Consider the following 13,649-nt stretch of genomic DNA (forward strand, 5'->3'; position numbering starts at 1 on the left):
AAAGTTCATTAAAGAGCTTTCTGTTTATTGATGCTTTCGGGAATTAGCTGAGGATAAAACCTCCAATCTCGACTGCCCCATCATTAAAGCTGTACTAGGGCGGCCTATACAATTTTAAAAAATCATTCCCCCCCCCCTTACCGCCCTCGCTGGACTCGCTGCTCCTAAAATTGCAGTCAGCGGTGCAGGGCAGGAGAGATCTTTTCGATCTCCAGCCCCGCCCTGCTTCCTGCGTGCCTTTGCCGTCAGTTCTCGCAGGACGTTAATTTTTGAAGAATAGGCACTTCAAGCAAACAGGGTCCCCTTCCCTTAATGCTTTTTCCTCAATTGTTCTTTTCTATTTGAAAATATAGTTCTACCCTTTTTTCCCCTCCTTATCCATGTATGACGCCTATAGTTAGTCCATTGTATGTTTCAATGTGAATATTTTTTTTAATGTACATCGCTTTGAATCTATTAAAAAGCGTTTTTATCAAATTTTAATAAAACCTGAAACCATTTAGGTACACACATTTACACCTGTTATTGACATGACATAAGTGGGTACATCTAAGTGTAAATGCTCCATCAACTACTGCAGCTGCAATGATAATCAAGCGCATGGCACTCGCTAGCCTAGGATAGAGCAGTTTAAAATAGCCAATAAGAGATTGTTGTTTTTTCTTTTAATGATGATTTATCAGCTTAAAAAATAGATTGGTTAATTTTAAATTTGACCATCTGTCTCTTGAATGGATAATGTTGTTCACTATCCTATTTTCATTACCTCCAACTTCATTTTCTAGTCATTTCCTTTGGAAAGATCCTATTTTAACAGGAACCTTTAGATTCCTAATAGATTGTGTAGAGATTATGCCCCAGAATATAGAGGATTTTCTTAGGCGCAAAAAGAATGGGAATAAATATTTTAAATCTAAAACTTCAAACATTTTTAACACTGATTTAATCTTGATACCATGATCAGAGGGTTTTTCCCCCACATGGTAGCTTAGTGGGGTTTAAAAAAGAGAAGTCCATTGGCCACTATTGAGATGGCTTGGGGAAATCCACTGCTTATGCCTAGGATAAGCAGCATAAAATCTGTTTTACTACTTAGGATCTAGCTAAGTACTTGGAACCTGGGTTGACCACTGTTGGAAACGGGATACTGGGCTTGATGGACCTTCAGTCTGTCCCAGTATGGTAATTCTTATGTTCAATTTATTTGATATACCACAAATATAAAACCGAGGTTAAAATCTCAGTGGTTTATTATTTCAATATAAGATTTATGGGGAATAAAACTCAGCTGATTAAAGATTGGATAGAAGAACATCAGCCATCTTTCTTATTTTTAACAGAAACTTGGATTAAATCTAATGAAGACCCCATTTTGAATGAATTATGCCCTCTAGTTTACAAAATTTAATCCCTATACAGTTTTTTTTATTTTTATTTTTTTTGGGGGGGGTGTTGGGGGGGAAATAGCTGTTACCGATAAAGATACTCATGTCATACCCATAAATGTTATGGAAACCATTAATACTCTACATCAGTGGTTCCCAACCCTGTCCTGGAGGACCACCAAGTCAGTCGGGTGTTCAGGATAGCCCTAATGAATATGCATGGAGCAGATTTGCATGCCTGGCACCTCCATTATGTGCAGATCTCTCTCATGCATCTCATTAGGGCTATCCTGAAAACCCGACTGGCCTAGTGGTCCTCCAGGAGAGGGTTGGGAACCACTGTTCTAGATATTGAATTACTGGCCTGTCTGGATTCTTCATTTGAGAGAACATTAACCTGTATATTGTTTTATTGCTCTCCAGGCAAGATAAATTTTCCATGATTTTATAAGGAATTCTGTTCATTCTAAACACAATTTATTGCTGGGGATATTAATTTACATTTGTTGTCACAATCAGAAATGAAGATTTTAGAGTTCTACTCTCTTTCTTAAATACACTGAATTATTACTCCTCTCCTTTTAACCCAACAAATTGTAAAAGACATCAGCTGGATCTAATCTAGTATGCTCAAGATCTTGGTTCTACAATACAATTCCCTGTGCTGACTTGGAAGAGAATGTATGGTCAAATCATTATAGTTTGGGAATTCACAATTAATTGGCTTGCATCTAAAAAGAAGAGATATAAAGCCTGAACAATATTATGAGTGCTGGAAGAAATCGGAACCTTCTTAATTTTGGAACCAAGTCAATCTTAATGATATTGATAATGTAAGAATATTTCTTTGAAAATTGAAATAAATTAGCTGAAACAATTTTGGAGAAACAAGCCCCAGTTTAAAGGAAAAGGAAAATTAGTAACAAGTGGTTTACTCCAGAACTACTAAAACATAAACAACTGTGTCAGAGACTAGAAAGAAGGTGGAAAAAAAACCCTAACACATTAACTAGAACTACTTGTAGGGTGGGGGGGAACAGCTTTAGCTAAACATAAGTTAGTAGCAGCTAGGAAATTTTTTTTACTCCAAAATACTTGGTTCAGTATATTGTCTACGAGGACACCTAGATCTTTTTTTTGGTTGCTAAGGTACTCGCGAGAACTGCTGGCACCCATTCGGAAAGCGGCGCAAGCCTAAGCGGGAGCGTGCAAAGCTTGGGCCTGACCTCTGCGTTCCTGACTCGTGCGCCTACTGCCCGGAAATAGTAAGGAGCCGTCGAGGGAGGGAGGAAAGAATTAAAAAAGGTACGGGGTTTAAAAAAAAAAAGGTATGGGGGTATGATCAAAAAGGTACAAAGGGGGATGATTAAAAACGTACAAGGGGGGTATGATTAAAGGTACAAGGAGGGGTATGATTAAAAAGGTAAAAGGGGGATGATTAAAGGTATGAGGGGATAATTAAAAAAGGTACTGGGGGTATGTGGGGGGATGATTTAAGGTACTGGGGGGCATGTGGGGGGATGGGGATGATTTAAGGTACTGGGGGGTACGTGGGGGGGATAGGGCCTGCCTGCCTGTCACTAGGCCTGCCTGCCTGCCACTAGACCTGCCTCCCTGCCTGCCACTAGGCCTGCCTGCTCTGTGCCCTGTCCCGGCCTAGCACTAGACCACCAGAGGGGGGGGGGGGAGGGACAGGGTACCGAGCCGGGCAGGGAGGGGGGACAGGAAGCAGAGCCCAGCAAGGAGTGTGGAGTTGGGTGCAGAGAGAATTTGGTTCAGAATGGTTTTTTTCTTGTTTTCCTCCTCTAAATCTAGGATGTGTCTTATGGTCAGGTGCGTCTTTATGGAGCAAAAAACTCAACCCCCCCATCTGATCAAGTTATGTTAATTACCCAGGTTATGTCTAGAGCTGAAAACTGGACAAAGAAATTTAAATTGGTTCTTAATCCTTAAGTTTATTACTGAATGGTGAATTGTATCAGATAGTTCCTACTATTAGAATTTTTGGGGTGCTTTTAGACAGAAATTTAACTATGGGAGATCAGGTAGAATCAGTGGTTCGAAACAGCTTTTTTGTTCTTTGGAAGTTACAATCTATTACATCATATTTTGAAGAGTTGGCTTTTTGAATTCTGGTTCAGTCTTTGATTCTCCCATTGTTATTGTAATATCATATATCTAAATGGATAGTGTAAATTGTTAACAAGATTTAAAATTGATTCAAAACACAGCTATAAGATTGCTTTTAATTTACAAAAAGTTTGATCATGTAATATCTTATTATTTTCTGTGTCTGGTAGTGGGTGCTTGGATGAGGCGATTGTTCAAGTATGATGGGCTGTCTCCGTGTATGGTTTTAAATAATATGCAGTAGAATTTGAATTGGATTCTTTCTTGGATTGGAAGCCAATGTGAGTTGATGAAGGCATCCGTAATGTGGTCATGTTTTTTCAATGAGTATATGAGTCTCAAAGCTGTATTTTGGATTGTTTGGAGTTGTCTAATCATAGTTGCAGGGCAAGGAAGGAAGAGGATGTTGCAGTAGTCCAATATACTCAGTATTAGAGATTGTACTATAAGTTGAAATTGTGTTCTTTCAAAGAATTTTCGGACTTGTCTCAGGTTTCTCATGATTGCGAATGATTTCTGAATTGTTTTATTTATTTGCGGTTGCATAGTGCAGCATCTGTCTATGGTCATGCCAAGTAGTTTTATGGTGGTTTGGATGGGATATTTGATTGCGTTTATCTCTAAGTTGGTTGTGGTTTGGATCTTGTCATTTTCGAGAAGGATGAATTTGGTTTTGTCTTGGTTGAGTTTAAGTTTGTGATTTTTCATCCAGGTTGTGACTGTTTCAAGTGTTTGGTGAAGTTTGTCTGTCATGGTAGGTTTGGAATGATCGTAAGGGATGAGGATGGTGATGTCGTCAGCATAACTATAGGTGGTTATGCCCAGATTGTCCAGATGCGTTCCTAGAGATGCAGTGTAGAGATTGAAGAGGGTAGGGGATAGTGGAGATCCTTGTGGTACGCCGCAGGGGTTTGACCAGGATTCTGACTTTTCTTTGTTTGATTTTACACTGTAGGTTCTGAGTTTTAGGAATCCTTCAAACCAGGAGTAAACTTTATCTGAAATACCCACTGCGTCTAAGATCTGTAGAAGGATGTTGTGATCCACTAAGTCGAATGCCGCAGTTAAGTCCAGTTGTATGAGAAGCATCTTTTTTCCTGTACTAAGGTGTTGTCTGACGGTATCCATAAGGGAGCCTAGTAGTGTTTCTGTACTGTTCAACTTCATTGGTTACCCATATCAATTAGGATGTTTTTGTTATAAATTTCTTAATGGTATTTTGCCTAGTTATATGGTGAGACATTTCATTTTTAATTCAGCAGCCTGGAGTTTGAGAAGGACCACTTGTTTTCCTTTTGCCTCAGTGAAAGGTACTACACAAAATAAATTTTTGAGTTGTATGCTTTCTCATCAAATAGCTCAATGGGAATCTGTGTTTTTCCTTCTGGTAAACAATGCATTTTATGTTAAAAATGGTTTTATTTACTAACTTTCTGGGGAATCAGTGGATTGTATATTGATGTAGTACTGTACGTAATGATGTCAGCTATACAGTGTATTTCACTGTTTTTGTACAGCTTGACTCTTTTGTAAACCATTGTGAACTGTAAGGCTATAAATAAAATTTTATGTTATGTTAATACAGTATAATCTTGTTATAATGGACTCATTTATAACGGAATATCGTTTATAGCAGACAAGTCCCGCTGGTCTCAGCTGTGCGCCTTTATAAACATGCAGAAAATCACTGCATATAGCGGACTCGCATATAACGGACAATTTGGTCCCCAGAGCTACTTTTAGCTGTAGTTTTGTTCAGCTATAATGGATATACAGGCTCTGCCCACAAGGCTGTGACGTGCCGGTGATATAGTATCAAAATGCAGCCCAGAAGAAAATGACAGAGTATTTTCTTTCCAGTACAACATAATGCTTTAAAACACCTTTTAATGTTCTGGTTTTGCAATCATTTTGTGCCATACCAATGTTTTGCTGAGTTTTGATATTGATGTTGCTGATATTAGTTGTGCAGTGACTGTTGTTCATTGATTGTACATTGTTTCAAGTTGACCTAAATAAAGTTTTTAAAAAAATGCAACTCTGGATATAAAGGACTGTTTTTGCAAGTCCCTTGAAGTCTGTTATATATTATATTGGACATGAGGAAGGAAAGATACAAATGCTGTACAGTATAATACAGGGGAGCCTTGAGAGGTAGGAAACCATAGAGATCCGTCTGTTACCTCCTCCCCCTTTGCTGAATTATGGAGGGAAGGAGGCGGTACTTGGGCGTCTTAGGGTAGGAAGTCGGTCACTGAGAGGCTCGCTCACTCCTACGAGAACTCCGCAGGAACTACTTTCATCCCTGCGGGATTCCTGCAAGGTCCGTTCTGGCGCGGCTCCCCCCCCACTTCCAACGCAGTTTCCCTTACCCGGTGCCCCGCCCTCCTCTGACGCAACCTTTCCAATTCTGCAGCGTCTTCTGACGTAACTTCCTGTTTGGAAAGCGGGATGTCTGAGGAGGCGAGAGACGTCGTGACGGAGGGGGGCGGGGCGCTGGAGAAGGAAGGCTGCGGGAATGGTGGTGGGCGGCCTCAGGTAGGAGTTTGAGGCGAGGGGGAGACATGCTGGGACCGGGGAGAGCGGAGGAGAGAGGCAGAGATGACAGGGACCAGGGGGAGGAGAGACTAGGCCCCCCGGTTCCCGAATGCATGCGAAGAGGGGGGTGTACGACCCTTGAGGGCAGCCGAATGCGCGTCATCTGATGACGTCGGACGTTCATTATGAAGTGGGGAGGCTGAATATATAGGTGTTGGTTGATCCGTGTGCATGTGGTGGTTTGTGTGGAATGCCTTTGAAACTTACGTGCAGTTCAGTTGTTTCATTAACATGCGGCTGCGTTTTAAAATAAATTACATGTAGGAAGGTTGAGTGGACTGGGTGGTTGGTGGTGTATAAAACATTATACATATAGATGTATTTTAATGTCTGCACAGAAATGATGCCTCTGTGTAACTGGTTTTTATTTTTAGATTGCAGAATGATGTTGACCAATGCGTGCAGTAGCGCTGAGGATAGTGGCTGCGTCTTACCAGAGAATTCCTGGATAAAAACTGTCATCGCAAAACTGATCCACTCTCCCAGCCTAAGGATATTTTTACAGGATGCTGTTTCGGTAACAGTCATTGCAGTTCAGAGGTATCTGGCAGATTGGAGCAGCAAGCCAACAGAGAGCATTGGCTCTAGTCCTCCTTGTTACTACTATGATGTTACCTTCACTGATGGACATTGCAAAGAAAAATGGCATCTTGCACCTGAGCTGAACTTGCTGGTACAAAAAAATATACTTAGATGTGGTACTGAGGTGAAAATTACAAAGTGTGCCTACATATACAATGAAAAGAAACTAAGTTGTGGTGTAGTATGTATAGAAGAGATTGAATGTGGAAAAGAATGTTCTGACCCAAGCATAATTTCATATATACAATCAGAAAATACACAAAGCCCTGATATTCCTCTGATGGGTGGAAGAAAACATTATCTCCCTTTGTGGAATAACTGTGATCCATGTGGAGATATCTGGATGCAAAATCTGCTAGAGGAGCAACTTAATATAGATGGTAAGTTTAGAGGTGTGAACAAATGTATAGATTTAAATCACATTGCTAGCATATTAAACTAATCCAGACTTAAGTAGCAGCCTGGCGTCTTGACATTGCCACCTAGGTATCTCACCACCATCTAAAACTGTATGGCTAAGACCGAGCTCCTTAACTTTCTGCCTAAACCCGCCTACCCCCTTCTCTATTTCTGTGGACAACAATCTCCTCCTCCCTGTCGTGTCAGCTCACAACTTCAGGGATCATCTTTGACTTCTCTCCTCCACTCAGATCCAAAGAACTGTTAAAGTGTATTGTCTCTTCCTCTATAATGTTATCAAAATCCAATCTCTTCCTTCTGAGCACACTACCAAAACCCTTATCCACACACTTATCACCTCTCACTTAGGGCTAGATGCACTTAAGTCAGTGATCATCGCTAAACCTGTTCTCACAGCTTTAGCAATAATCGCTGTTACCGACCCAATGCACAAAACGTCACATTGTGGGGGTTTTCCCCTTGATCGCCCATGTTCCAATCTGGCTATGCAAATTAGCTAAAATCCCATGCAAAATAGTCAAGTGATTGATATACTAACATCGCTTGGTTATTCCAAATGGGGTTTTAGCGATCGTAAAAACTGAAATACATCTAAACACACGCCCAAGTGCTGATGTTCCGGAGGTGCTGATGTTCCGGAGGTAGGTATGGAGGTTTTTATTCTGAACTTTGTAGGGGTGCAACGGGATCAGTGAACACAGGGGGAAGGGGGTCTTTACTTTCTCCCTGCAGTGGTTATCTGGTCACTCTGGATACCTTTGGGTACTTATATGTGTCTTTACATCGTCTCAATCACAACGTATACATTCCGTCTAGGCATTCTCATCATACCTTCGATTATCCCTGCAGGATGACTAAATCTAGGTTGGCCCACATCCCACCCTAACCACTCCTCCCAAAAAAACCCTTTCAGCTCTGGGTGCACAGCGGCATTCAGAGGCCTAAAAATTCCCTGTATACTGTACGTCTAAAAAGTTGTTTCGATTATCGGCACTTGGACAACCTGTCTTTTGGATCATCCACAGTATGGTGGTGAGATACCTAGATTTAGTCATCCTGCAGGGATAATCGAAGGTATGATGAGAATGCCTAGACGGAATGTATACGTTGTGATTGAGACGATGTAAAGACACATATAAGTACCCAAAGGTATCCAGAGTGACCAGATAACCACTGCAGGGAGAAAGTAAAGACCCCCTTCCCCCTGTGTTCACTGATCCCGTTGCACCCCTACAAAGTTCAGAATAAAAACCTCCATACCTACCTCCGGAACATCAGCACCTAGTAAAGGAAAGCCTAGTAGAGTTGCACAGAGGTGGCTTAAGTAGTCTGGGAGGTAGTCTTGTGAACCATAGAGAGGAGGACCCAGGCCCATAAGTCACTCTGACCACTGCATCAATGGTGGAAATGTGAGCTCCCCCCAACCCTACTGTACTGCCATATAGGTGCCACCTGCAGCCATAAAGGCTATTGGAGTTGTAGACCAGTGGGCATTGTGGGTTTTGGGCTCACCATTAACTATAAGGGAGTTGTGGTGAGATGTTTATGTGGCATCCTTTTTGTGAAGTTCACAGCAGTGCCCGGTAAGGTGCCCCACTGCTCTGTTGGCATGTCTGGATGGCCAGTCTATCACAATGCTGGCCCCTTCCACATCCAAAAGGTCTTGTTCTGTACATTTTGGACTTGGACAAATTTTTGGTTGAGAATGTGATATAAAGATAGACGTACTGGCAGTCGAAAATAAAATGGTTTTTGAGGTACTTTTCAAGAATGGACATTTTGCCGAGCTGCCAACTGGGCGACGCGCCCTACGTCCAAATTGGACTTAGACGTTTCTTTTGATTATGCCCCTCAACACCTCTCTGAATCTGACCTAGAGACCAACTTTGTAACCCAGCTGGTAAAAGCTCCTTTTGAGCCACTTGACTCCTAATATCTGAAGTACCTAACCTATTTTGGTGGTGCCATTTCAGCACACAGAGTTAGTGAACTGCAAGTCTAGTAATTGATTCATCATACTCTACTATGATGAAACTTGGTGTAATTCTCCACACACATCCTAAGTTCCTTCCTAAGTGAAACGAACAGGATCCGTTTCTTGGTCCTGAAATCGTCCTGCAAAACATTCTGTCATCTATTTCAGACGTCCGGAGGCAATTCCCCTTAGAAAGAAAGATACACAGACAGAGTTCTAAAGGGATAGCCTGTTTTTTTATTAGTCTGCATTCATTATATATCTTCAGTGGTATTAGCAGATGACGTAAGTACAGACCATATCTAGTGACAGGATACATAGGCTTCAAAGAAGTAAACAAAAAGGAGCAGGATATGTACTTCATTGTTTAAAGCTAAAAGGTGTAAAAAACTTCCTTTATCTATCTCAACCGGTACATAGTAGTGGGGGGGTCGAGCCTTCATTGTCTGAGAGTTAACTTCGTTAACATAAATTAAATGACCTCTTCCCTAACCATTAAGAGAGTAAACACCCAACATTCTACATTTGATTACTTCCAGCATGGACAGAGACAGAAGACTTATCCATTAAAATGTGTCCTTTCATAGACAGAGACAGAAAACCTATCCTTTCCTTTCACTAAGGTAGTGTCAGAGTTCCATCTTAACCAGTCAATTGTCCTACCAACATTTTTTTCCAAAAGCTCATGCTCATCCTGGTGATCTCGCCATTTTATGCTGGGTGCTGAACCATGAGAAGAGAAAGGATGAATTTAGATAGACCATATGTGGCAGTTTCTAATGAAGGTTTCTTCCGAAACAAAGCTTTGTCGAACCTCCTGCTAGTTATCCAGTTTGTAAGATAAGCTCCCATTTTGTTGATGATTTGAACTATTGAGTGCATTACTCGGGTTTAGTATAGTTGAGTAACTGCTGACATTTCACCAGTTATTTTGATTCATTATACTGGGAGAGCTCTGGGATGTTAGAGGAGTGCTATGGGCACATTTATTGAATAACTTCTACCATGTCCACCTATTATTAAGTGTCAGTTGGTGGTTAACTGAGAGCTGGTAGCTGGTATAAGTGCTTGCTCCTAAATTATAGGTATTTTCACCTGTTTACACTAATATTGCATAAAGGAAAGTAGGCCCTCTAAGCACCTAAATATAGGCACATTGTTATAGAATTGTTCTCTCAATGTGACAAAATGGCACATTTCCCCTTCTGTTTGCAAACTCATGGATGTCTGTTGCGGGACTGAGTTTGAAAAGTTGGGGACAGTGTGTCTCTTTTAAAGTAACATGGACTGTATGGGAGTGGTCTATGGATGTACATGTATGTTTGTATGTCTGTCTACATTTGTACGCATAGATGCAAAGGCATATGTAGCCTCTCCATACCTTAAAAAGGTCAGTGAAAATAGACACAAGTATGTACAAATGGTCTATATAATAATGTCTGTTATCCAGACCATTTTTAAAGGGGGAATTGTCTGGTGGGGGGTGATAATACCCAGGGCCGGATTTTCCTATAGGCTAACTAGGCTTCAGCCTAGGGCCTCAAGATCAAGAGGGGCCTACATTCAAATTTTTAGCAAAATTAAAATTACACTATTCTAAAAACAGTGAACACTAAAACACTGAACCAAAAATAAGGAGAAATTCTATGCTTCGGGATCGAAACCGGTTCCGGCCGCAACGGGGCGCCGACTCGGCTTCTCCCTTTCTTTTTCTCGCCCTGGGAGGAGGATCAGGGAGGGAAAGACGTCAGTCCGGAAACAGCTGGGCAAAGCCCAGCCCCGCGGGGAGAGAGGTAAAACGTGGATCCGTCAGGACAGAGCGGCCCAGACTGGCATCGGGGGTGGTGGGGTGGGGGGTTTTAGTGGAAGGGGGATGGGAGGCAGGCAGGCTGGCATCGGAGGGGGGTGGGGGGGTTTAATGGAAGGCAGGCAGGCAGGATGGCATGGGGGGGTGTTCAATGGAAGGGGGAAGGGAGGCAGGCGGGCATCGGAGGGGGGGTGAGGTGAGGAAGGACGCATTGGGGCACTATGGACATAGGAAGGGGCAATGTTGTGTGTTATGTTTGATTAGTTATTGTTCCAAGTACTATATATGGTGCTGAGAATAAATGTCCAAATAAGTGTTCTCAACTTTTTTTTATTTATTATCCGTGTCACATTTTTTATAAAGGTTAGTACCAATAACAACATGTTTCATTTAACATATTGATATATATCACAGTAATAATGTATTTTATTATCTCTCATGTAATTTACAAACTTAAAAATGGGAGGTGAGAGGGCCTCATAAGTGGAATAGCCTAAGGCCTCTTTTCATCTAAATCCGGCCCTGATAATACCAGAGGTTGTCTTGACGTTCTTGTATGCAAAGTTTTGAATTTTCTGAGTGCATAATAGTAGAAAATTGTTTATGTGCCACATGTTAATATGTCAATTGCAAAATAATTCTAGTTTTTAAAAGTGCATTGTAGTAATGCATGTCAAGGCCAGTTTACTACTGTCACTTAATCCTCCATTGCCAAACATAAGTAGCTCTGTACATTAAACATGTAAGTGACAATCCCCGCTCGATAGAGCTTACAATCTAATCAAAACAGACAAACAGGACAAGTAGGCCAATTTCATCCAAGTCAGGGCATATACTGCATGGTCTAATTTGTTTTCTAGAGTTTTTATTGCCCCTCTGTTTCTTTATGGAAGTTAATTGTTTATACTATATTTTTGTTTGAATGCTTTTTATTCATTGTAAACCGTCTAGATCAGTGTTCTTCAACCTTTTGACACCTATGGACCAGCAGAAATAAAATAATTATTTTGTGGACCTGCATCGGTCCACAGACTGGCGGTTGAAGAACACTGAGCTAAGTCGTGGGCCAGACCCCGCCTATCTCTGCCCCATACCCCGCCCTCATAATAGTACTAATTGTAACACCATTTTTTTTCCATTCATTTTTCATGTATACACACACACAACATAATCTTATTACACATAATGGTTAATCACAAAATTAAACTACATAAAGCACACTGTATGCTTCTCAACATTCATTCCTACCAGAACACAGATAGCCCCTATGCAAATACTGGACTAAAAAATAAAAGTACTAATATATACAAACGAAACCCTAAGATTCAAGACTGCATTCAGTACAACCCCAGAGAAAAAGAAACAAATGTATTTCTTCATGAACATTGCAAAATACAGACAGCAGATGTAATTCAATCACTAAATTTAAAACTAAAACCATTCCCCCTACCTTTGTTGTCTCCCTCCCTCCATGCTGTGCCTTAACTTCTGGCCTGCTCCCGCCTGGCCCCCAGTGTTATTTTCGGGCCGGCTTCTTCTTCCTCACTGACGCAGTGCACACAGCTGCGGGTAGCGGCTCCTCGTGCATCCCGCGCCTCACCTGGAAGCCTTCCCTCTGACATGACGTCAGAGAGAAGGTTTCAGGTGCATGATGCGCGTAGGAGCCGCTACCCATGGCTTTGTTCATTGTGGCAGTGAGGAAGAGGGAGCTGGCCCGAAGATAACGCTGCATTGAACACACCGCAGACCGGAGGCTGAAGAACACTATCTCGGACCTGATGCATGTGCCGGCCCTGTGGACCGACAGGAAATTTCTGCGGACAGGCATTACTCCGTGGACTGACAGTTGAAGTACACCGGTCTAGATACTTGTTTTGATAGCCGGTATATCAAATAAATAATAAATTTGGAAACTTGGAATTCTTTTGTAGAGCTACAGATTCAATGCCAAGTATTGCAAACTTTGAGTGTGATTATTTATCAAGTACCATCTTCTTTGAAATTCTTATTATATTTTGTTGGGGGCTTTTCTTTTAGTTCTTTTTCTTTTCCCTTCTAGCATCAAAAGTGTCCTCCGTATTACACTTGGAAATGCTTTTGGGGGCTGTAAAAACATTTCCTCCATTGCTTGTGAAAATTTTACATAAGTCCAGGTTACGATACTTTGGAAAGCCTGACAAAAAACATGATGTACCTTACCAGGTAAGAAGTAAAGCATATAGTGTGTTTTCAGTTGACTGCTTTATCCCATCCTACCCCCTCCACCCCCATTTACGAAGCTTTGTTAGGCTTTTTTATCGCCGGCTGTGGCTGTATTAGCTCAGACATTGATAGAATTCTTATGAGTTTCGGAGCTAATATCGCTGCAGCAAGCGATATAAAAAAAAAAAAAGCCCAATGTGGCTTTATAAAAGGATGACTTAGATTGTAAACCTTAAGAGGGTCTGATCTTACAGCTTCTTAAATTTGCGCAACCATGTTACTGCAGGTTGACGCTGTTAGCACAAGTTACTTGTAAATAGGACTAAATGCATGGAATGGCAAATAATGCGTGTTAATGCATATTTAATGTTTGTATCTAGTGCAGGAGTGTCCAACCTGCGGCCCAAGGGCCGCATGCAGCCCCGTGAAGTATTTTGTGCGGCCCCGGTCGAGGGCGATGCAGTGTTTTCCTCTGCTGCCCCCGGGTGTTTACCGTTTTGCCAGCTCCCTCCTGTGTCTTGCTGCAGCGTTTGAAAGTTTGTGCGGCCCC

At 41.6% G+C, this 13,649-nt stretch overlaps 1 protein-coding gene across 6 annotated transcripts in view; it reads left to right on the forward strand.

Annotated features, from left to right (window-relative positions):
- Positions 1-2,648: 2,648 nt before the first annotated feature.
- The window catches only part of RADX (RPA1 related single stranded DNA binding protein, X-linked), a 95,810-nt gene continuing 84,809 nt past the window's right edge, over positions 2,649-13,649 (forward strand). Inside the window, exons 1-3 of one of the 6 annotated variants that reach the window (XM_033945597.1) lie at positions 2,649-2,690; positions 6,488-7,075; positions 12,957-13,099. In XM_033945597.1, the coding sequence (XP_033801488.1) occupies positions 6,496-7,075; positions 12,957-13,099 (723 nt within the window). In that variant the 5' untranslated portion in view covers positions 2,649-2,690; positions 6,488-6,495. Of the gene's footprint in view, positions 2,691-5,769; positions 5,839-5,949; positions 6,054-6,088; positions 6,265-6,352; positions 6,374-6,487; positions 7,076-12,956; positions 13,100-13,649 lie in introns of those variants that run through there. The other 5 variants (XM_033945596.1, XM_033945592.1, XM_033945594.1 and 2 more) reach the window with 5 other exon arrangements.

This window comes from Geotrypetes seraphini, chromosome 5, assembly GCF_902459505.1.
Source record: "Geotrypetes seraphini chromosome 5, aGeoSer1.1, whole genome shotgun sequence".
Classification (NCBI taxonomy): domain Eukaryota; kingdom Metazoa; phylum Chordata; class Amphibia; order Gymnophiona; family Dermophiidae; genus Geotrypetes; species Geotrypetes seraphini.